At 45.2% G+C, this 24,787-nt stretch overlaps 1 protein-coding gene across 6 annotated transcripts in view; it reads left to right on the top strand.

Moving 5' to 3' along the window:
* ITSN1 (intersectin 1) overlaps window positions 1-24,787 on the top strand; it is a 218,185-nt gene that overhangs the window by 138,755 nt on the left and 54,643 nt on the right. For all 6 annotated transcript variants that reach the window (XR_007125739.1, XM_047720598.1, XM_047720608.1 and 3 more), the window contains exons 17-23: window positions 69-196; window positions 3,212-3,441; window positions 5,390-5,511; window positions 14,391-14,638; window positions 17,346-17,505; window positions 20,740-20,945; window positions 21,728-21,810. Coding sequence is in view for 5 of the 6 variants with exons in the window: in XM_047720598.1 (XP_047576554.1) it covers window positions 69-196; window positions 3,212-3,441; window positions 5,390-5,511; window positions 14,391-14,638; window positions 17,346-17,505; window positions 20,740-20,945; window positions 21,728-21,810 (1,177 nt within the window). In the remaining variant the exon portion in view is untranslated. The remainder of the gene's footprint in view (window positions 1-68; window positions 197-3,211; window positions 3,442-5,389; window positions 5,512-14,390; window positions 14,639-17,345; window positions 17,506-20,739; window positions 20,946-21,727; window positions 21,811-24,787) is intronic.

Genomic DNA, 24,787 nt, shown 5'->3' with positions numbered 1-24,787 from the left:
TGCTGATAAACAGTGGAAATGCCTGTCACCTTGTGTCATTACATGAATTGTTTCCTGATTGTTTATAGGAACTAAGAGAAATCCATAATAAGCAACAGCTCCAGAAACAGAAGTCCATAGAGGCTGAACGTCTGAAACAGAAAGAACAAGAGCGAAAAATCATAGAATTAGAAAAACAAAAAGAAGAAGCCCAAAGGTGAGTCTTTTCTTGTGGATCGTGGATCTGGCAGGAAACTTTGAGTATTTATTATACTTTGCGGGGCTTCTGCGAGTACCTACTGACCAGAAATAGCCTTCAGTTGTGTGTGTGTTTGTGTGTGTGTGGGGGTGTGTATGCAAGCACAAATACGTGTGTATATAAATCTTTGCATATATAAGTACCCCCCCCAAAGTTTTTGGTTAGCTTCCAGAGCTCTCCTAAGCTACTACTATGTAGATAAATGGAATTATACAAGGAAATTAGGACACTTGGTATGCTCATTTGCATGCCAATGACCAAAATACGTTTCCAGTTCACAGCCTTTTAATAACAGTGGCTGTCCCAAGCACTGGGTTTGAAATCAAAGCCCCTGAGCGCTCGCCACACAGGCTTTCTCCAGTAGGGCTGACAGTGTGCCACTCCGACTTCTTTCTCCTTTTCTTCAATTGCAAATTAAACTTGAGTATAAAAGAAGAAAATTTGCTTCTGCTTAGGATCCAGACACATTTTTTTGTTTGTCTTTGTTTGAATATTTGTGTTTGTGGTTTGTTACTTTTACTGGTAACTTTCTGTCCTGAATCGGGGAAATTCATTTATTAACTTTTCGATGTGTCTGATTTTGTTACTGGATATTTGCTTTCTAAAGGTCAATTAATTTTTGACTCAGGAAATAAAAATGACCAAATATTTCAGTGATGTACCATAAATTGTAAAAATTGGTTATTGAAGATAGAATAAAAAGATGAAGATATAGGGGCGCCTGGGTGGGCTCAGTCGGTTAAGCATCTGCCTTTGGCCCAGATCACAATCTCAGGGTCATGGCATCGAGCCCCACATTGGGCTCCCTGCTCAGTGGGGACCTTGTTTCTCCCTCTGCCTGTGTACCCCCTGCTTGTGCTCATGCTCTCTCTATCAGATAAATAAAATCTTTTTAAAAAATACCTAGTATATTAAAAAAAAAAAAATGAAGAAACAGAACATGAGGCAGGTCATTGACTTTAGTGGGCTGAACGTAGTTAAATTACCCAGAGGGGGTGCACATGTGGGCATGTGTAGTACAGTTGTCCCTTGAACAACAAGGGGGTTAGGGGCACAGACCCCCCGAGCTCAGTTGGAAATCTGAGTATAACTTCTGACTCTCCCAGAACTTAACTGCTAACACCCTACTATTGACTGGAAGGAAGCCTGCAGATAATAATAAATGGTTGATTAACACATATTTTGTATCTGTGTTACATACTGTGTTCTTGGAATGAGGTGAGCTAGAGAGAGAAAATGGTAAACTTAAAAGAGAAAATACACTCAGAACTCTGTGCTTTCAAACACCTGCATGTAAGTGGACTGCACAGTTCACCAGTGGACAGGCGGGTAGGGTCTCTGGCCAGATTAGAAGACTGTTTTATAGTTCTCTTGGGGTATGGTTCAAGGATTCACTTCCTGGATGTGCTGATTACCCCTAACTCCATCCTTTCCTTATCTTCAAAGTGGATAAAACGCTTTGATTATTCACTCTATGCTGCACTGACCTTTAACATTTCTATGGAATAGAAATCAACACTAAATATCCTAATAAAAAAACGGCAAATTTCCTGCTTTCAGTCATATAAACAGTACCTAAAAATTAATTTCAGAAATTACATGGTTAGACACTATACATGATGACTTTTATTAATAGCAAATATTAAGCAAATTCTGGTCTGCTTTGTTGTTGTTGTTACAATTGACAACATAGGGGACCCCTTCCAAAACACTTTTTTGTTCTTTCTCAAATGATGCTTTGAAAGCAAGTAAAATGTTAAAGATTTAAGTTAAAAATTTTACTGCATAAAATTTTCACATGCATATATAGAAATAAATATATGTATATATTTTTTAAAGATTTTATTTATTTATTTGCCAGACAGAGATCACAAGTAGGCAGAGAGGCAAGCAGAGAGAGAGGGGGAAGCAGGCTCCCTGATGAGCAGAAAGCCCGATGCGGGGCTTGATCCCAGGACCCTGAGATCATGACCTGAGCCGAAGGCAGAGGCTTTAACCCACTGAGCCACCCAGATGCCCCTAAATATATTTTTTAAATGGGGAATACAAGCTTTCCTTGTTTATATTCTGTTCCTCTAGCAGTTCCCTAATTCCAGGGGATGACCTTCGTGCCTTGGCCATGCCACAGGATTAGCAGTTCAGGGTGTAGAGCCTAGAACTGAGCTGCCTGGGATTGAGCCCCAGGCAGGTGTGGCCGTGTGACCTTGGACAAGCCTTTCCACATCTCCGCCTCATTTTACTCCCATGTGAAAATGGGGACTTAATAAGACCTACTCCCCAGGTGTGAAGGCTCATGGAGCTCGTATAGGGGAGCTATATGAGGATATTGCTTCGTTTTGCATGTGAGTTTTCTGATTTTGTAGCCGATTGTGCAGTGAGAGAAAAAACAAAACCAAACATCCCTGGTCCTGTCCTGAGGGCTTCAGGTCAAGGTCGTCTAGACTTCAGGGCCTAGATGATCTGTTCATTGCACTTGTCCCTTCACGTCAGCTACGTGGACACACACAAAGTTTCCAGGTTCGGGAAAATGCCAGAGACTGATACTTAGTAACAGGATGGCTACTGCCTGAAGGGTTCCAACGAATCTGTTGCATCTGCCCTCAGTTCTGGGGAGCTACGTGTGTTCGTGCGGGTACGCTCTCTCGTCTTCGTTTGTTCCTGTGTGTGTGATGGCTTTTTGCAGTGAAATGCCAGTGTTACCATCGAGAAGTCTCTGTTAGTCAGTCTCCCAACCACTTGGTAAAATACGTCAGGAATCTTCTTCCTGTGCTTTCCTGAGTCCCGTGACTTTCATCTCCCTCAGAGGCGGAGCCCCGAGAGCCTCTGTCTCACGGGTTCCGATCCATCCGTCTGAGGCACCGTATCCCCTCCACCGGGAGCCTCCCTTTCGCTCCCTGGAGCCTTTTCTGCGGCAGAGCCCACGGCGGGCGCGGCGCGGGAGCTCCCGGCGGTAACCGAGCGTTTCGTCGACAGGCGAGCGCCGGAGAGGGACAGGCAGTGGACCGAGCATGCGCAGCAGGAGGACGACCACCCGCGGCCGAGGAAGAGCCACGAGGAGGAGAAACCGCGCAGGGAGGAGAGTGCCAAGAAGAAGGACGGTGAGGAGAAAAGCAAACCCGACACGCAAGACAAGACGAGCCGGCTCTTCCACCCGCACCAGGAACCCGCCAAGCCCGCTGTCCAGGCGCCCTGGTCCTCCACAGGTAGTAGGGGCCAAAAGCCATGCTAGCAAATCCGCTTCCTGTGCTGGCGTCGCGAGGAAGCCCCGCGTCTCCGCAGGCCCTGTCTGGGCTCCTTGCACAGGGCGGGTGCGAGCGCGGGTCGCTCGTCCTCCGGGCGCAGGGCGCGCCTCTTTAACCTGCCTCGGCGCGCCCCGCCTTTGGTCCCTCTGACGCTGGCATCCAGAGCCTCTGCCCACCAAAGCGACACGAGGTTCCTTCCCGAGCCCCATCCAGAAACCCGTATTCCGGGTTCGGAAAGAACCTGGTGCTTCTCCAGTTCGCTCTTCTGCTCTGGGAATTACTGAGCTGTTCCGGGCACAGGAAGTGGCACCTTTTCCCCTTGCCTTACACTGTCCCTGTCTTCACCGATGCTGCACGAAGCCATGCTTCTGACCTTTTGAAAACTATGGCTTTTTTTTCCTCTTTGATCAAAAGTTGCCTCTTTAAATCATGATAAATGAAAGCCTTTGAAATGGCTAGAAACAGTCTCTCTCTCTCTCTTTTTAAGATTTTATTTATTTATTTGACACAGAGAGAAAGAGCACAAGCCGGAGGAGTGGCAGGCAGAGCGAGAGGGAGAAGCAGGCTCCCGAGAGGCAGGGAGCCTGGGAGCCTGATTCGGGGCTCGATCCCAGGATTCTGGGATCATGACCCAAGCCGAAGGCAGTGGCTTAACCAACTGAGCCACCCAGGTGCCCCCAGTATCTCTTATATCACGTGTAACCTAGTATGTATTTTTGAGATTCTCGTGTGGCTCTGGCGATAACACTCAGCTGAAGAAAGTGACTGCCTTTTCCTTTGTATGGCACATGATACCGATTTCATTTGTTCCATTATCGGCATGCTTTGTGTTTGTGTACAAAAAGAAAAGAAGGAAGCACACCGTTCCATAGGGTTAATTTGTTCCTGTTTACAGGGGGCAGCGATGGGAGTGGGGTTCAGAGTTGGGCCCCACATCCAGATGCCTGCAGTCCAGGGAGGAAGGCTGGCCAACAATTTATGTTTCGATACTTTCTTGGACATGAGAAATAATTCCACCAGTCCTCGATCTTAGGCAATTAGTTTAAATTCCTTATGTTTCCTCCCAGTATAAAATGAGGATTTCTTCTTCCCGTGGTCAGTGGGAAATGTGGCGCCTCCTCTAGTTCCAGACTGCATGAAAGATAACACCTTCCCCTCACTGCTTTTCAGAGAAAATAGATGTGTGGCTAAACACCTCCATTTCTAGGGCAAAACCGTTCAGAGGGCCGTGATTAGGTACTATTGAGTGAATCGGAAGTCACACTGTCTTATGCTTGCATGCCTTTTTCTAATAATTTTACTTAAGAGCTAAACTATTTTCGCGTAAGGTCTGTCATTGGGCTTGTTCCCCCAGCCCTGGGGGATGCGGAGGAGGACTTACTTCCCCGGGGATGATCGATAATAACCGTTCTTGGCGAAGTCAGCACCTAACGTTTTATGTGATTGCTTTAGCGGCCAAAGATAATCAACATTTCCAAGTCTTCCAATGTGGAAAGTTGGGTAGTTTGCTTCCTGCCAGAGCAGTTTTCTTCTTGGCTGCTTCATTTTCTCTCATTCTAACCACTGCATTGTACTCGGTGCCCTGGGTGGGGGAGAGGGGTCCTGATGCTTCCCAGATGTGCCCTTCCAGAACCTCAGCCAGGACCTAAGACAGCCTCACTGCGTTCAGCACTGGGACGGCCTCTGTCCAGGGAGCGGCAGCCAGTGAACTCTGACGGATTCGAGCTGCCAACGTCAGATTTGGCTGTCCTTCGGCACGAAGTCTGTGCTTCAGAAATCCCTTGAATAGACGGAAAGGGCTCAGATGCTAAGGTCAATAGCAGGGTTAGCTGTTTGGCTTGTTGTCACGCATACGTGTTCCGTGTAATGCTTTATTTTTGTTCCCTTCTCCCCACTGTTTTGTAAATAGAAAAAGGCCCACTTACCATTTCTGCACAGGAGAACGTAAAGGTGGTGTATTACCGAGCACTCTATCCCTTCGAATCCAGAAGTCACGATGAGATCACGATCCAGCCTGGAGACATAGTAATGGTAAGAAAGACTCCAGTCAGAGTGTGATTTTTCTGTCAATGATTAGCATCTGTTCTCCTCTTGCACATTATTTGACAGCGTGAAGTTGTCGCCGAGTGTGAAATCCAGGGTTTTTGAAGTATGGGCTCCATCTTCCTTTCCTATTAGAACGAAAGCTGATGTGTAGAAATGGATCCCAGCATCACTTGAATGGAGGCGTTAAAGAAAATGGGTTCTTATCTCAGCCTTAGTGTGTTTTTTTTTTTTAAAGATTTTTTTTTTTAATTTATTTGACAGACAGATTACAAGTACGCAGAGAGGCAGGCAGAGAGAGACAGGAGGAGGAGGCAGGCTCCCTGCTGAGCAGAGAGCCCGATGCGGGACTCGATCCCAGGACCCTGAGATCATGACCTGAGCTGAAGGCAGAGGCTTTAACCACTGAGCCACCCAGGTGCCCTTTAGCGTGTTTTTAAATCTGTAAAGGTCTGGTAACTTCAGAGTTGAGATTGCTACTTAAATACTATGAATAGTCTTTGAGAAATAGTTCTAAATGCATAATGCTTGATCATCACCTTCACAGTTGCCAATGAGAACTTTTCTATCTTTGGATCAGTGCATCGTTTTGCCCCTTTAATTGTGAGATCTTCGAATTGCGTGAGGAGTCATGAATCACATACCGTTAGTCTGCCTTCTTACCCCACAAATGAGCACGTGAAAGAGTTCAGAATTTTGCTTTGTCATAGTTCATTTCCTTGAATTATACTAATAGTTAAATTGAATCGTGTGATTGTAACTGAGACGATAGTACCAGTTTGAGATATAGTAAAGCCACGTGGTTGACCTAAATTATTTTCTGCAAGAAAACAATAGTTCTTCCGCCTGGTTCATAACCTCAGAAGTAGGAGCCACAAAAATGGTCAAACTTTGCATTACTGTTGGCAGTTTTTGTTTGTTTAAAGATGAAGATGGTTCCAGATTACAAAAGAACGCTGAGGGAGACAGACGGGCTTGTGGTGCCAGTAGTAGGTGTCTTTGAAGTTGAAGGGTAACGCTCGGGTCATTGCACTGTTACTCACAACGTACATCTTGCATGTATACATCAGACCTCTGCGTGGGGACCCTGTGATCCTTCCTGAGCCAAAATATATAGAAAGAACAGTGTGTTTGGTCTTCAGAGATCTCAGTCCTATCTCCCCTTCATTTCTGACCATTTTTTTCTCAAATTATCATGGGCTTGTGTGAAGGCCTGAGTGGCAGCGTCACTCACTGGTTACAGAAATTACTGCTAGGTTCTGTGGCGTGGGCAGGGCGCTCTGAACACATGGACGGCATCGCAAGCATCTTGCTCAGCCCTGACTCTTTCCCACGCTGTGTTTTCTAATAGTCCAGAGCAGCTTTACTCATGCTGCCTCGTCTTTGAGATGGTGCGGCTTTTAGAGCCTACGAATTGGAAAAAAATAATTAATTAAATAAAATAAAGCCTACGAATTGTTAAAATATATAAAAATACCATACTAAGACTCTAAACCTTACGAAAGGACAATGTGACATCAAAGAGGACCTCGTTACAAAGTTGTTTCTTTACACTAAAACAAAAAAAGATCCTAAGGTTTTTGAAACTGGATTTTGTTGCAACACAAGATACAGAAAAGTAGGGCGCTCGCCTCGTGAGGTCAGGAAGTGTTACAGATGTTACAGTAAGGAGGTGCTCTAGATGATTTGTACTTTAATGAGAAAAATGTTGCTATATTTTGGAAACATAGTCTTCTTACACGGATATTTTTCCTCAGGCTGGCTAACCACCAGCTTGACTAGATGAATAGAGTTTAGATGTGCTGTAAAAATAAAACATTTCATTAAACATATTTTGCCTTGCTTTCAAACCTTTGCTTTCCTGGTGGAGGTTAAAGGGGAATGGGTAAGTCTGTGTGACTGTCAGGAAGTCTGCATCTTATTAAATGTTTTCTTCTTTTAAATCACTTTAATTCTGTGTAATGTGTAAGTACACATATCTTTGGGTGTTGTCGTGGCGGTACAAATATGTTTTGAGTTTGTGTAGTAGGTTTTGCTTTACAAAAAAAAAAAAAGAGGTATAAAAGTTTGTGTACTGAATTTCTCTTCACTAGATTCCGTTTAAGGACTAACCTGAACGCTGTGTATTTGGCAAATTATAAGGTTAAGTCTCCATCTCAGGCTACAGAAAAAAAATAAGTTCTAGGTAGTTTAAATTTAAAAGTTAAATTTCTTTAAAAAAATTTTTTTTTTAAAGGAGAATATGGGAATAATTTCCTGGCAACGAAATACCTTTCTGAGTTAAAACCAGAAGCCATAAATGGTAAAAATGGGCAGTTTTGACAATATAAAGTAATTAAAACTTGCATATTGCAAAATACATCCACATTATATAAAGACTAAAAATTAATACGAAAGAAACCCAAAACTTACAAAACTTGTCCAAGGATATGAATAGATATTCACACATGAAGAAAAGTATATTGATTTTAGAAATATACAGAAAGTCTTTATCTCATTGGTGATCAGGAAATGCAAGTTAAAAAAAAAAAGCAGCATTTTTCATTTCCGACCTGAGCAAGTTTGAAGGTTTCATAATAGCCAGCTCTGTCAAGAGTGCAGGAAAGTAGATGAAATACACACTGTCAGCATGGTTGTATGAGTTGACTAAGGTATTTGAAAAGCAATTTGATAATACCCGTTCAAATTTAAAATTCTTACTCCTCTTCACCCAGAAATTCTGTTACTCTCCCTCCTCTAGACGGTTTTTCGGCACATGCGCAAATACATGTGTAGACAAACGTTCACTGCAGCGTTGTTTGCAAAAACAAAAAAGGAATAGCCCCATATAAGTAAGAGTGGTTTAGATAAATTATGATACAGCTAAGCAGGAAGACTTAAGATGTGAAAAAAAAATTACACAATCTACGTATACAGATAAGCTCGCCAGTTAAAAAAAACAAAAACAAAAAACAAAAGAATATGAACAGTATAATTGCATTTTGGTTAAATATAAATCTGTGTGTGTATATATGTGAATGTTTCTGTGTGTGTGGTTAAATTCTTGAAATACAGGCATGAAACCGTGAACATTGGCTACTGCTTGGCAGTAAAGAAGGGGCTTTTTGTGTTTAATTTTTTGTACTTTTATATTATTTTCATATTTACAAAAGTACTAACATTTGTAATTTTTAATGGAACACTGAAAATAAATCCAGCTTTGACAAGTATAATAGAGGAGGAGTACCCAGGTCTGGAATGGTGTTTGCTTTATCTCAGATGTCCCAAATATGTCATGAAGGATGAAATTATACAGCTAGACATAATTTACTGGTTTGATGAGGGGACAGCAGCCGTGTCTCCTACTACACAATGCAGCATTATACCCCAGATGGCATCCAACTGTATTGTCTTCGTGAGATTAAGGATCAGCACAAAATAAAAACATGGAAACTAACGTGATAGTAACAATTTTTTTATTCCCTGAAGTTTGAGGTTAAGAAACATGATCATGAAAATATGTATTAGAACATTACTATCAATCTCTTGCTTGACTAATCAGGATTTAACTATTTTTGTGGGCATAATCATCAGATCCTTTATTTCTCAAACTATAAATTAGTTGACTATCCTGTTAGATTTCAGAAGTCTAACGTTTCCTTTTTTAACGTCGGCAATCTTGGAGGGAGGCTTAAAAAGTCTTTTGTTTTTAAAAAATCTTAACTGTCAGTCCAGTTTTCTCCAAAAATATTTTTTTCTACGGTTGACTAAAAAAATTAAAGTGGTATCTTGTCTGTAGTCCTGTTCTAAATATTGTTTATACTAGAAAGAAATATAAGATGATGTCTACCATTCATATGTTTAAAATCTTCGTAGAAAAGTTGGGAGAAACACATGAAAAAGCCAGTATTTGATGAAGTTCTCAATGAATGCTTGCTAGCTCTGCTAGAAAAGAGGAAAGGAATCAGAATGGACTGATATGCTCAGGGAAGAACTTACTAATGGAAGCTTCCTCATTTGACCTTGAGTTTGACAGCTAGAACTTAGATACTGTGAACACTGATGGCCCGTCTTCTGATCCGGAGGTCCTGGTACTTGGAGGGCAAATAGATCAAATTTGACATCCGTGATGCATTGGAATAGCATTAGAAATTAGAAGAGGGGCTCTTGGCTGGCTCAGTCGGGAGAACATGCGACTCTCGATCTCAGGGTCATGAGTTCAAGCCCCATGTTGGGTGTAGAGCTTACTTAAAAAAAAAAAAAATTAGAAGGCTTTTGCTTACTTCCATTTTGTTGACATTTGTCTTAAGAACACAGGCTGATGATAACTCAGCAGGTCTGGGTGGTGTAGGGCTGAGGACATTAGAACTGGTCAGGGAGCTTAAAGTAAGCATTCCAGGGCTCACCACCAGAGACTCTGGGAACTTTACTCTGTATACAGGATTCAGAATCTCCTCCAGGTGGTTCTGTTAGGCAGTCACTTTTGGGAACCACCACTCTAACCTAATGCATTTTTCCTGTCAAGACTAATTCTCAGTCATTTCTGAAACATATCCTCTTGGAAATATCCCCGAAAAGGATACTTCTTTAGTGGTTGTCAGCCATCAACCAGTCGAGTTCATTCTGAAGATTATCTTTTAATTTGGTCTTATTCCTGTAACATTAAACTCATTGTTTTTCCTTGTTTTCTCTTGAGGGAGATTTTTTAAAATAATAGTATCTTTTCTTTCCTGCCTTCCTTCAACTTCCATAACCTTTTAAATCTGAGGTTGGCTTGTTTAGTAACAATTGGCCATTGTATCATCACTGTTTGGAGGGATGAGTACACGCCCGATTACAGGAGGGAGTGAAATGTGGCCCCCTGCCTTTTTCATAGTAAAGTTTTATTGGAACACAGCTGGACCCGCTCATTTGCATATTGCCTTCAGCTGCTTTTGTGCTGCAAGGGCAGAGTTGAGTAGTTCTACAGAAGAAAGATCTGATGACCTCTAAATTAGAGCTTCAGAAAACAATTTTAATATTCCTTTTTTTTTTATTTGACAGACAGAGATCACAAGTAGGCAGAGAGGCAGGCAGAGAAAGAGCGTGAGAGGAGGAAGCAGGCTCCCCACTGAGCAGAGAGCCTGATGTGGGGCTCCATCCCAGGATCCTGGGATCATGACCTGAGCCGAAGGCAGAGGCTTTAACCCACTGAGCCACCCAGGTGCCCCCAATTTTAATACTCGAACCCGAAAGTTTTGGGAAGACCGTGTATTTCCAGGCTGGCAAATGCAGGAACCATGTGCTTCTCCCCGTGCTGCTCAGCACATCCCAGGCAGCCCCACCAGCTGCTCTGAGTCGGCACAGTTTAAATCTCCTTGCTGTCCTCCTCCTGTGTCATGCTTGCGAGGGGAGAGGGACTTTCTCTTTCCCTTCTTCGCGACAAGGTCAGAGATTTCAGAAATATGCTGCCTGATGAATCTGGCAGCCGCGAAGCATAGAAACATTGAGAAAAGAGACGATAGTATCGGGCTTCAGCCATATGTACTTGAACCTCATAGCTGCCGTGTGCATTTTACTGTTGCATCCAAGCCCTGCAGCAAACAGTGGATATTAACATCTTGTAGAATAGATCGGTAACATTTGAGACGTGTTCGCAGTATCTGGGGTTGTGTTTCCCTTTTTGATGATGTTCCACTAGAATGACCCCAAATGCTTTGAGATGTTACAGTGGGGCTGCTTAAATGAAAGTGTATTAAAACCAGTATTGTTACTATTTCCGATCCCCCTGACTTAGAGCCCCCAGTAGATGAATCTACTTCATGTCCATTTAACTCCACATTACAGCCAGCCCTGTTGCAAAATTTGTATGCCTAACTCTTGCTCTGTTCTAATCTTATGTACTGTTTTTCCACCTTTGGGTTGGCATTTGGGGTCGAGTTTCCCAAATCCAGGAAGAAGTATTTCTCCTTTTCATATGAGAACCTTTGTGCTTTTTCTAAGTGGTTAATGTTAAGAGTGAATTTTTCTTATATCCTCTGAATCTTAAAACTAAGTTATACATTAAAATTGATGGATTCCTTTAAAAGCAGATCAGGCTAATTAAGACTATTGTTCTGTCAAAGTTGACCAGTGTATTTCCTTGGTTAAAAGGGAAAAACTGATCTCATTGTTACCCTGAAGGATGGGGGAACTCTTGTTGGCACAGATAAGAGGCTCATGTAGCACCATGTCTGCTTCCTAAGTATACAGAACAGAACAGGGCTGGGTGTGATCAGCTACTTGGGGTACAAGCTAGACCTGCCCATGGGACTTCACATCCAATTCCAGATGTCAGTCCTAAAAGTCCTGTGAAGCAGATAAGACCCTTTGTGTCAAGGGAATGACAGTAACGCACAGAATATAATTGAGTAAAGCAGCAGACCTTTGAGAAGGTCCTACTGCTTGGACAGATGAGTAGCAGTTCCAGACAGGCCATGATCCAGGATTGAACTCCAGCCCCTTTTTGCTGCTGGCAAAAAGGCAAACGCAGAGGGCTGGGGGTCCCAGGCAGGTTCCTAGAGCAGAGAGTGCCCCATACAGAAAACCAGGGATGGTTCCCTACAGTGAAGGTAAAGACTAGGCTCTTAGAATGGGACCGAAGCCCAAATGAGAGAGCTTCAGTACAGGCTGAGAACGGGACAACGGGAGAGGTGGCTTTTAAAACTCTATCATTAAACACTTCTCACATGCCAGGCAGCATTTAAATATTTCACAATTCTCATAGGCACCATAATGAGACAGGTACTGCTGTCCCCATGTGACAGATGAACTTGAGACACCAAGAGATAGTTGCCCATAGTCACCTGGTTAATAAATGGTAGAACCAGTATTGAAATTGGGGTAATCTAGCTGCAGAGCTCTACTCTTAACCATTACCCTTCGCCGTCTGAGGCTAAGTCCCTTTGTCAGGCTCTCGTTCCTTCCTCACTCACTCCTGCCTGACGTCACCTTGGTCCTAGAACGAGGGGTGGAGGGGGTTGGGAGCTTGACTATTGTTGAACCTGCCCAGGAGTTGGGGATCCCCCAGCACAATCTGGCCTCGAAACAACTGTTTCCATTGCAGAGCTGTGGCGATGTTTTAAGTATGTCATAATATCACCAATAAATATAAATGAAGAAGGAAAGGCATTTAGCCATTTGCATTTCGCATAAAATTCAAGTGGAAAAAAAAATGTCATCTCAAATCTTCATCTAGAGAAACAGTTGGGGCTGCCCAGAAAAAGAAACGTAAGCACAAAACAGTGCGGGGGACTTGAATGAGAAGTGGCTAATGTGTTCACATCTGATGTAAGCCTTAGCAAGACTATCAGAACTGTAAAGCCAAAAATAGAACCTCCAAAGCAGTATTGCTCTTTATCTTGGGGAAATCCTTGGAACGTGCTCAGTTTTAGAAATTGCTTTTACCCGAGACAGTAAGGGTTCCTTAAGGTGGAGCAGAGTGCCAGCATCTCCTGCTCACTGGAAGTTTCATAAGTAAATTGTAGAGCTAAATTGTAAGCTGTGCAATTTGACTTTTTCCGGCCCATCCCAAGCATGTTTGAAATTCAAGTATGCTAATAAACGTTGCACCAACTCTGCACTGAATACAGGTGGTAGATGTTTGGTTTTGTAGTTTGGGGCTTTATTTTTTATTTACTTATTTATTTTCCCTGTGTATTTAAATGAGTTAGAAGACTGGTATTTTTTCTGTTTTTCCGAAATCATTGTTAAGATCCTGCCTACTCATTTCTATGATTTCTGAAAAGCAACATTAATGTCTGTTGAAGTGTCCAATGTTTTAACTCCTCGGGCAGTATATATTAAGGGAGAAAAATAAGATAAGGTCTCTGATAGACCCTTATTTGATACAGTAATGAAAACAGTTTTCTAACAGTGCGCCTAATTTTCCTCTAAAGTCATTCTCCTGTTGCTCATAAAATAGTGGGGGTAACTCATAAAGATAGGTAGAACCATCCTGGTGACTGGGAAGGATCCTTTTAGGTTAGAATTAAAATGCAAACATTAAAAGCACTTGATATAATAATGTCTGTGAGAGTTTTAAACAGCAGAATTCTGTATTCTCAAGTGCATTTTTATGATATTAAACATTTATATAAAAGAAAAACACAGGACCTTAATAAAATTGGCCGTTGCCATGAATAAACTCTAATTTAATTTAAATTAGATATATGATGAGGAAATTAAAGAGCTTTTAGGTGGGTTAACAGCATCTTTTCTTCCCGTGGAAAAAAATCTAAGATATCTAAGACTGTGTTTTCATCTTTCTCATCCCTGTACTCAACAGATACCGCTTAGTTATTACCGCGGGTTATAACCCGGGTTAGTTTCTTTTTAGTTAGTTTCTTTCTCATCCCTGTACTCAACAGATACCGGTTAGTTATAACCGCGGGTTAATGTTGATGGCAACCTTTGGTTTCAGCTTTAAATCATAAGCCCAAGTCAAATTATTTCTTAATAATTCCATGACCTCCTGAGTGATGAAGTCTGTCACATCACTTTCCAGTTCAAGGTAACTTAAGAATTTCAACTATGGGCCTGAGGGCTTGAGTCACTTTATCTTAACTGCCATTGCTAGGAAAGTGGGGAGGACATTTAAAAAAAAAAGAAAAGGGCAGAAAGAACGAGAACGTGCATCACAGCACATACTGTTTGTTCAGAGTTAATGTTTAGAGACCGTTTTCCCAGACACGGAGAGGATAATAGGGTGAGGAGGTATCCGTGCGGTGTGTCCGTCCGCGCGGTGTGTGCGTCCGCTGGGGTCAGAGGCTTGGGGCTTGGTCCCTGGTCCCGGGTCCCGGGAGAGCGCCTGGTGTCTTCAGGGGCTAATTGAGCTCCAGGGCGGTTAAACTTTGTGACTTTTCCTGCAGGTGGATGAGAGCCAAACTGGAGAACCGGGCTGGCTTGGAGGAGAGCTAAAAGGAAAGACAGGATGGTTCCCTGCAAACTATGCAGAGAAAATCCCAGAAAACGAGGTTCCCGCTCCAGTCAAACCCGAGCCTGACCCGACCTCCGCCCCCGCCCCCGCGCTGGCCGTGCGCGAGCCCCCCGCTCCTGTGGCAGTGACCGCTCCGGAGCCCTCCGCGACCCCCAACAACTGGGCTGACTTCAGCTCCACGTACGTGTAGGCTCGCTCAGTTTTCTTTCCAATGTTGTCACGGTTTGGGGCTGTACCTCTGCGCAGAGGGGCGGACTTATTCCGTCACCCCGTTCCCCGACCCCTCTGCTAGCGGACTGGGTGGGATGCGCTTGGCGCCCCGCGGTGAGCCGTCCGGGCACACGCGACATCGGGCCGCTCGTCTCACCGCGCTCGGAGCTGGTCTACAGCTCTCCTTCTGGGGGAAGAAACGGAGAAATGCCATTTCCTAATCTGACACCCAGGGCAGTCAGCACAGAGAGTCATTTCCTGCCTGTAAGCAGCCCTTTTTTTTTGCTGGTTAGAAACAGAAATTGAATTGTCACATGGTTTTGAACAGGATAGAAAGCTGTTTCCTTCAAAGCTTTGCTCTGTTCTCTGTCATCGGTCTGGTACACACGTGTCAGGTGGTGCCCTGGGTCATCGGGAAATGGCCTTAGAAACTGCGTATAAGCAGAGGTTTGAAATGATGGAGGAAACCGCTGTCTACGCTTACATATAGAGGACCGTCATCTATGTATACAGTTGTTGAATACTATTTTATTTATTTTTCACTCTTTTTTTAAAAGATTTTATTTATTGACACAGAGATAGAGAGCACAAGTAGGCAGAGCAGCAGAGAGAAGTAGACTCATGAGCAGGGAGCCTGACGCAGGGCTCCATCCGAGGACCCTGAGATCATGACCCGAGCCGGAAGCAGACGCTTAACCAACTGAGCCACCCAGGCATCCTATAAAAGTGTTTTAGACAAGCAGTCAAGCAGGAGTGATTTGAGTAAGAAGTAGCTTACTTAATTTTTTTTTTCCTAAGTCTAATCATCTTTGGAAAGAAACAGATGGAAGGCCAGGAGTCAAGACATAAAGCTAGAGAAATATCAGATGGCTCAGACGGGAGAAAAGTGTGGTGATCAAGGGCAGAGAAAGTGGAGGGAAGGATGGAAGGAACAGCAAGTTTTTGATACTCTTATTTTCATACAAAAGGTTGCAGATGCTAAGAAAGGTCCTCCCTATCTAGCCTCTGCTGAAAAGTAGTCTGCCTTTTTCATTTTTTTTTTTTTAAGATTTTATTTATTTGACAGAGAACACAAGTAGGCAGAGAGGCAGGCAGAGAGAGAGGAAGGGAAGCAGGCTCCCTGCTGAGCAGAGAGCCCGATGTGGGGCTCCATCCCAGGACCCTGAGATCATGACCTGAGCCGAAGGCAGAGGCTTTAACCCACTGAGCCACCCAGGCGCCCCTGGAAAGTGGTCTTCTGTTAATATGATTCCAAGTTGAAACTCTCCCATCCTGTCTTGATCTTGATTGAAAAGTTCTGACTTTTTACATTTTAAAAAAATGTTATTTATTTGATAGAGTGAAAGAGAGGACATGAGTGGGGTAAGGGGTAGAGGGAGAATAGAGAATAGACTCCACACCGAACACAGAGCCCAATGTGGGGCTCGATCCCAAGACTCCAGGATCATGACCTGAGCTGAAGGCAGACGCTTAACTGACCAAGCCACCCAGGTGCCCAGTTCTGACTTTTTTTTCTTTCTTTCTTTCTTTTTTTAAAATTATTTATTTATTTATTTGACAGACAGAGATCACAAGTAGGCCGAGAGGCAGGCAAAGACAGAAAGGGGGAAGCAGGCTCCCCCCGAGCAGAGAGCCCGATGTGGGGCTCAATCCCAGCACCCTGAGATCATGACCCGAGCTGAAGGCAGAGGCTTTAACCCACTGAGCCACCCAGGCGCCCCAAGTTCTGACCTTTTTTTAAACGAAGACTAACATAGAAGACAAATACTTTGTTTTCTAAGATTTTATTTTGCTGTGGTCCAGTCATTGTGACTCTCTCCTGCGATACATGAGTGGTGTGTACTTCTCCTGCTATTATTATGGGCGTCTTATTTTCCAAACCCAGAATCAGGATCTGCAGTCTCACAAAGGAATTATTTTTTTAATTTTTAATAGAGACAGACGACAGGAAGGGGCAGAACTCCATCCCCAGCCCAGCTCCATAAGCAGGCTCCATCCCCAGCCCAGAGCACAGCATGGGGCTCCATCCCATGGCTGTGAGACCATGACCTGAGCCGAAATCAAGAGTCGGACGCTTAACCAACTGAGCCACCCTGGCACCCCTCAAAGGAATTATTTTGATTTTCAAATGTGTTTGTGTCTCAAAGACGTGAAGAGTAAATTACGTTTGGATTTGCGTTCGCACAGACATATTTATTTAACATTATACAAATCACAATATTAAAGCCGTCCCTGAGATCTAGCATGCCTGGTAGCTATAAGGATCCCAATTGTCATTACCCTGGTGACCAGACATGTGGCCTGGGTTTTGCTGTGGGTTGGAGGGGACAGAGAGATGGCATTAAGCGCCAGCTGCCAAGCTGGCCTGTTTTCACAGGTGCTGCCTAACTTCTTTTTTGCTGGCTGTACTGTTGTTTTTACAAATGACAAAGTGGCAGAATATTGTTCCCATTTTATCAACGAGGAAATGGAGATTCAGAGAGACGCTGTCATTTGCCTGAGGCTCATCACTAGGGCGTGAAGCTCGGAATCGAACCCGAGTCGGAACCTCTTTCCACCCTGTCTTGTTTGTGAATTTAGAAAGCCCCATAAATGCAGTGGGTCTCTGTCTGCCGTGGGTGAGAAGCGGGCGTGTAGGAAAGACTTGCTTCTCATGGTGGCCTATGTTTCCTTCCAGGTGGCCCACCAGCACGAACGAGAAGCCAGAGACAGACAACTGGGACGCGTGGGCCGCTCAGCCCTCGCTCACTGTCCCAAGTGCCGGCCAGCTAAGGCAGAGATCAGCATTTACTCCAGCCACGGCCACTGGCTCGTCTCCGTCTCCTGTTTTGGGCCAGGTAAGGGCAGTCGGTGGGAGTGTGAAGTCCCGGCCTGCTGGACCCAGTACCAGCACATTCGGCAAGTGCATCTTGACAGTGTTATTTCTACGTATCCGGGTCGGGTGGCAGCGTGAATTCGGTTCATGTTTTCTCAGTAGTGTTAAGGAGTTGGGAAAGTTCCGAAGAGGGTAATCTCCTGCACAGGTTGACAGGAAGGGGCATTTGAACAGCATCTTGATTTTATTCGGTAGAGGAGCGGGCTGGCCTGTCAGCCGGTGGATACTGTGAGGAGAGTAGGTAGGACAGAGGGTTTCAGGAAAAGCTTGGGCCAGTCGATCTGGGGAGACCAGTGAGTAGATATCGGAAAAGATTGGTTGATTATAGGTGAGCGGGATAAAGTAGTTGTTCTGAATATTACTACTCCATACAGGAAAGCAGCAGTTGATGTACTACAGTAAAGATAAGGGAAGGGAATGTCTACAGATAATCGAACAGAGCAAATGCCCGTCTGGCTGGCAGTTGGGAGCGGGGGACAGTGTCTGACCTGGAGCAGCTTCGTGGGGAGGGGCAGGCAGAGGACTTGGGGCATCAGCGACCGTTAGGCAGGACGGAGTCACACTCTGTTGGAGCCAAAGGAAAGGAAAGCGGTCGCAGATTGAGCCAAGGATCTGACCTCAGAGAGAAACGGGGGCACAAGAGAAATTGATTTCTAGTGGGAAGGAGAATCTGGGTTGTAGATGTGTTCAGTTTAAGGTGAACTTGGGGCGCCATGCGGGCCCATCTGACAGGCAGTGGGAACGTAGATCAGCTCTGAGGCCACGGGTGAGATCTTCAGAAAGGGTGTGTGTGTGTGTATTCTCCGACCTGGGAGAGGAGGAGGTGCTCCCGCCCAGAGGGGTTCCTTCCCTTTGCTTCTGTCCCAGCTCCGCTGTTTGCAGAAAGGGGCTTGGTGATCAGGGCAGAGAGCAGTCAGTGTGGCAAGAAGAGTGTACCTGTGACTTGGGAAGGGATAGGAGCAACCGACTGCGAAGGGCTGGGGAAGCAAAGAGCGAGTGGAGAGGTTTGTGACCCCGAAGTCACAGGAGCAGAGCAGAGGGACGGCGCCGGGGAGAAGGGGGCCACCGAGTCAGGCACTGAGAACTTCATGGTGGAGGGTGGGAACCGTGTGCAGGGTGCAGAAGGAAGACAGGATTCTTCTTCTGGGAGAGGGAGGGTGAGGAGAGACTAGAGGAAGATAAAGGAGAAAAAGGAGTTCAGGGGGGACCATGTGGCCGCGCTCTTGGGAGCGGACCCTGAGGGCTGCGGAATGTGCAGAATCAGCAAGAAAGAGTGAGGGACTTCGGGGCTGGATTTAACCTGAATGTGTGACCGGTCATCCCTGCACTTTGCTCTGCTCTCTGCCGCCACACTTTACAGCCTGGGATTAGAAACAGCAGGGAAAAAAGCAAAGCTGCTACTGTGATCATTATTACCATCACAGCAACGCTGTGGATAGATACACTCCACTTCCTTAACCTTTTAGAGGAAGTGTTTCTGTTACAGTGTGGAAACCAAGGCCTAGGGAGAGGAAACAGTTGTCCAAAGTCACGAAATGAGTAAGTGACACGCATGGGGTTCCAACCCTGAGGCCAGGCTGTGTTCGGCTGGCCCTGGGCTGGGTTACTCGCTTGTGTCCCTGCAGATAGGTCGACAAGGCAGGCACAGGGATGGTGTCTCAGGGGAAGGGTTCATGAGACGCTAGTGAGGACTCAGCCAGTCGAAGTGGCTTGGCAGAGGGACGGATAGAAGCAGCCGGGAGAATTGGACAGCGCAGAACAGCTGCAAGCCAGTGGGCCGTGGGAACGAGGAGCTCCTGGGAACCCAAGGAAGGAAAATGGGAGGCAGAGACTCTGGGATTTGAAAGAGTGTGGAGCTGAGATGGAAGGGAGGAGGGACATCGCAGGTTTAAGAAGGTGAGGTCCCAGGAAGATGGGGGTGGAGAGGTGGGCCCCATGGGGTATTTGGGGTATTTGACCTGCGTCAGTGCTCACCATCGAGCGTCACTAGGAAAATGTCTTCTAAAGGCAAGTACATGTTGGTTCTGAGTGAGCTGTCTTTGGCCATTATCCTTTGTTTCTGTCCATTTTCATATGTGATGGAAAGTTGACCTATTTTTTTAGCATTATCTTAAGATATTGTAATGGTTTTATGTTATGGTTTTTAAAAAGATAATGAATGGCTCACCCTGCCTTTCCAGCCACATCTCCTTCTACACCCCTCCATGAAACTAGGCTCCACGCACCCCAGGATTGTGCTCCTCTTCCCGGACCCTTTGCAGTGCGCCGCCTCGAGGTCTTTGCCGGTGCTGTGCCCTCGGCCTGGAGTGCCCTTCTTCCGAAGCCCTAGCTCGCACAGTCCTCCTCGCCCTTCGAGGCCTGACTCCAGTGCCGCCTCCTCTGTGACATTGTCCCTGTTGCCCTCAGGCAGAATTCCTTCCTGTTTGCTCTGTGTTCCAGCAGTGAACAGTTGGAGCCTATGGGTGGTAGATTTTATTCTGCCAAGTGCTGTGGACGGCTGCGCATGTCTCTTTCTCCTGCGTTAATTGTGAAGCCTTTGCTGAGAATATCATAATGTCCCTTTTTATGGTGCTTTGTGGTTAATAAAGTCTTTTAACCTAAATTATTTTGAGGAGCCAGAGATGGCATTTCATTCCTCTTTGTAACCACGTTGTAGACGTTCACAGGGGATCACGAGGCATTTACGCCCCGTGTCTCTAAAAAGGAGCTAAAACGAGCACAGTCCAACATGGGGCATATTTTCCCGTGTCCACCTGAACTCAGTATCAATCCCTTACCCTTTGAGATTCCATACCGTTTCTGCTCCCGTATCGGTCTTCCACCAAATGTCCGAATGCTTTTGGAAATGCGGGAGGGGTGCCCTGGGCCACTTGGGCGTTAAGATGGAACCAGACAAAAGAGGCACAGGGCCAGGTGCCACAAAACATATATGACCTCCTGGCTTGGTTAGAGGGGGTGTTCGAGATGGCCAGACAATGGAGGCTGGCAGGTTTTCGCCTCTTGTTTTGAAAAGAAGTGATTCCCACGACACAGGGACGCATCTGGCCCCCATGCTACACTGAAGCAGGACCCTTCGTGGCCGTGTATGCGCCCATGTGCGCTGGCTGGAAAGGGGCGTTGGTGCCAGCGCTGATGTTGCTGGAGTTGGTAACCGATTGCGGAGTAACGAGAGGTCCTTTATGTGTTTCCACACAAGGGCGAGAAGGTGGAGGGACTACAGGCTCAAGCACTGTATCCTTGGAGAGCCAAAAAAGACAACCACTTAAATTTTAACAAAAATGATGTCATCACCGTCCTGGAACAGCAAGACATGTGGTGGTTTGGAGAAGTTCAAGGTCAGAAGGGTTGGTTCCCCAAGTCTTACGTGAAACTCATTTCAGGGCCCATAAGGAAATCTACAAGGTATTTTTGTGTTTATCTGCTTCTGTTAGATGAAAACAATGTTAGGCATTAAAGTATTGCTTGCACTGGTTAAGCTTCACAGTTGGGGTTGTGGGATAATTTTGTCTTCCGGATCCTCTAACTACAGAAGTTAGGGGCTGTGCCTGCAGAAGGCAACCTCTGTCAAATAAGTGGTCGTTTCTTTCCTACACGTGTGGAAGGCTGCGTATCTTGTTTTTCAGTGACGTCTATAAGAGGGAATTCTACTCTGAGACCTGGAACATTCTTGTGGATTTATTGCAGACTATGCCTCTCTTCGTGTGTAGTACCCAGTACTACACCAGATACACACGAAGACTTAGAGGCTCAAAACATTTGGGGAAATAACGGAATGAATGAATTCTCTCTTTTGTTAGGAGCTTTAGAGCATGGCTCTTTTAACATAAAAGTTGTAGTTCAATTATCGCAATCACATAGGTGCTCAAAACAAATTATGAGCGTCAAGGAGAGAAAAATGGCAAAAATCGTGGACAAGCACCTGTCCTTCATGCTTGCAAATAGAGCAGTACGTTGACTGCTTACTCCACGTAGCAAGTACTGAGAAGCAAGAACGCGAGCTCAGAATCTGGTATCTGTTGCACATTCTGTGTTTTCACTGAGCGAAGCGCACCTCTTTCCGCTGTAGGTGGGGCAGAGTTTTAAACATTAAGCAGCTTAAAAAAAAAAAAAAGAAATCAATAGCATATGTATTCATTTCTTTGAAGATTAAAAATTAAAATACCTTCTCTTCCCACCTCTTCCAGCATGGATTCTGGTTCTTCAGAAAGTCCCGCTAGTCTGAAGAGAGTAGCGTCGCCAGCAGCCAAGCCAGCCGTTTCCGGAGAAGGTGAGAACCCGAGTCAAATTATGCTCCTTAGGAGGGTCCTGGGGATCACGGAATATGAACAGAGAATGTTTGAAATGAGACAGGATTTCATTCTAAACTTGACTACGTTGATTGACATCCGATGTGTCCTGCTCTGAGGTAAAATGAGAGGTTAGATCTTTCCCGAAGCAGAGTACTTCATGGAGACTTTCAAAACAGAATCAGATACATTGACCATAAACACTGAATCTTGTCATAATACTTGGTCACGAGCCCTTTGACCTTTAAAAGAGGCCCATCAGCGTCACTAGGGATCCAGTTTTGGGAGCATCTCTGTGGCCGAATCATGGTCATTGCTTCCCCTCGTAGAGCCCGTTCTCCTCTGATCTGTACATCAGCGTTTTGTTGTAAAACTGTAATGACACAGTCGAGTAAAGCTGTCCCGGCAACCTCTGCCATCTCCCTGACCTCAAAGGAAATAGAGAAGCTTAGTTTTTCGGTTCCTGGTAAATAACCACATCAGGCGATTTAGGCCTAAAAATGTCATTTTGAGTATTTACGACACAAATAATTAATGGCTTGATTTCCTGGGCTTTGTTTTCATGACATAATTCTGAGGATCACCCGTGCCCATGCACATGGGGTTTAAAATGAACGAAACCCACATAATCCGGGCTCCAGTGGTAAAGATCCCCCGTCTTCTCTGCATTCGGTGTGGCGGTTCTCATCGACCTGAAGACCGCTGCCTGAAGCGGCCAGGCTTTCCACCGGAAGTCGGATCAGCGCTCCTAGCCGACAGAGGTCCACCGGTTGTGTCTGAAGTTTTCGTGGGTTCCTCAGATAAATTCTCTGCAGATAGTGTGTTTGATTTCATTTCTTCGCCATCATGAAGTTGTTGCATTCCTTGGAAAGCATGCCTTGTGAAAGAATTATGAAAACCGTTGTTTCGGGGGAAACAGCAAGGATTAAGGTGCAGTGGCCCTTCAGACTCACGGTAACACAGTTACTTTTCCAAAAGGAATTCTGGAAGCAAAAATGTCTGTAGTTTATAAATACAGCCGTAGAAACCTCATCGCTGCCAGGCAAATCCAGCATTTTTTTGGATCTTTGCCGTTCCCACTGAAACGAACATTAGCAGAGTTCCGTTTATACGTGCTTAATCAAGTCATCTGAATGAGTGTTTAATCCACTAATGTTAGCAGAATGAAGCACCAAAAAGCTTTTTAAACATACCGTGTGTGGTCAGTTTTGTATAAAGCAAATTTTATGATTCTGCCCAGATTCACTGTTCTTTTATCCAATGAAGCTTATACCCGGTTCTCCCCTGCCAGCCACGGACTCGTGAGTGTGCCTTCGCCTCCTCATCTGGAAGGTGGGCATAGTGAACATCCCTTCAGGTAGAAAGTTACTACAGAGGATTAGGAGATCAGCTGTGTCAGGCATTTAGGAGAGAGGTCCGTGAGTGTCCGCTAACGTTCTTGCCTTTTTACTTCGTTTCCTGGATTGTCGATGGCGAGCCACTCGGCACAGCGGGCCTTCTCATCTAGGAACAGTTCCGACGAATGCTGATTTGTTTGGAAACACTTACGGAGGCCTTGTCCCTTGAGGCCTCGCAGAGGTCACAGGTGAACCACACACGTTTAAAGCTGGGTAACAGAGAGAGATTGTCATCCCCGCTGACATTTAGTGCATCCACCGTCAGGTGATTTAGGAATATTAGGAAACACTAGGAGGGAGATGGCTGGCCTTCCAGGGTGCTGTGGGAGAACTTGGCAGTTGACGTTCAGCGGAAAGCTGTTGACGTATATTAATGAGCCCCTTATTATACTGCATTAAAGGCGATCACATTTCAAGTAAACCATACACCAGATTGAATAGATTTGTAGGTTTGGGAATGGCCAGTGCCCTGAGGTAAATGACTCCGCAGGGAGGTCAGAGTGAGTGCCACCGCGGGTCCCTCCTCCGATGTCCCCGTTCTCACCGAGTCCCGAGTCCTGCAAGATGCCTTTGTGCACAGTGGGGCGAGCAAAGCCACGGTCTTTTCCAGTCTCCTTGGTATCGCAGACTGCAGTCCTAGGTTCAGCCAGAGTTCAGGCTTCTGAAGTTTCTGAAGCATTTTGAAAGTAGCTTCAACATTTGGATCCGTCTTTGAGAAAGCGACTTTGCAGCGCAGGAATCACTGGGAGAATCCTCGATCTGCCGATCTGCCAAGGACTGTCTGAACTGGCGGCACTCGAGCTAGGGGTCAAGTGACAGCAGCACAGAAGGGAAGGGTCAGAGGATGGAGAAACCAGGGAAAGGAAGATAGTAATGAAAGAAGAATGCCCTTATCAAGACCGCCAGACTTTGATTTCCGTGTGTGGGAAATCCGTTTTCCAGTTGTAGCTGGAGGTGAGCCTCAGTCGCGCGGAGGACTCAAGACACAGAAGCTTCTGTTCTCCCTGCACACTTGGATGACCTTGGGTCTGCTGCGGGGTCCGCACTCCCCAGCAGTCACTGCCACCGTGGCTTATGCAGCCCTTGGAGGGCTCTCCCAGGATGCAGAGCTGCCTACATTAGCGCGTGCATTAGGGGGCTTTGTGGTTTTTTGTGTTTGTTTTAGCTTTCATTAGTACCCCCTGCAGAGGCTCTTATAATGAGCCAAAAGAATTCCTCCATACTAAATTTCTACCCATTAATTAACATTAGGTTCTGAATTTAAGGGCTCCCTCTGAAGTTGTAGCCAGAAGCACGCATCACACATCAGAAAAATGTACTTTCTGACTAGGTAAATGGTGATTTTTTTTTTTTTAACTACTTAAAAAAAAAACCTAAAAGCCTAAGATAAAATGGAGAAAAAGTAGAAGCAAGAAACCCAGGTTGATCTTTCTGTAAATCTTTCATCCAGCCCTAGTATAGTGATCTTTCGAAGAATACGATTTGCTTTCCGAGCCTTATAGTAAAGTCAGCTCTTGGCGATTAAAAAGAAAACGTTCCTCTGGAATGCACACCCTCCCCA

Source organism: Lutra lutra, chromosome 1 (assembly GCF_902655055.1).
Source record: "Lutra lutra chromosome 1, mLutLut1.2, whole genome shotgun sequence".
Taxonomy (NCBI): Eukaryota; Metazoa; Chordata; class Mammalia; order Carnivora; family Mustelidae; genus Lutra; species Lutra lutra.
This window is presented reverse-complemented; position numbering and strand designations above follow the sequence as displayed.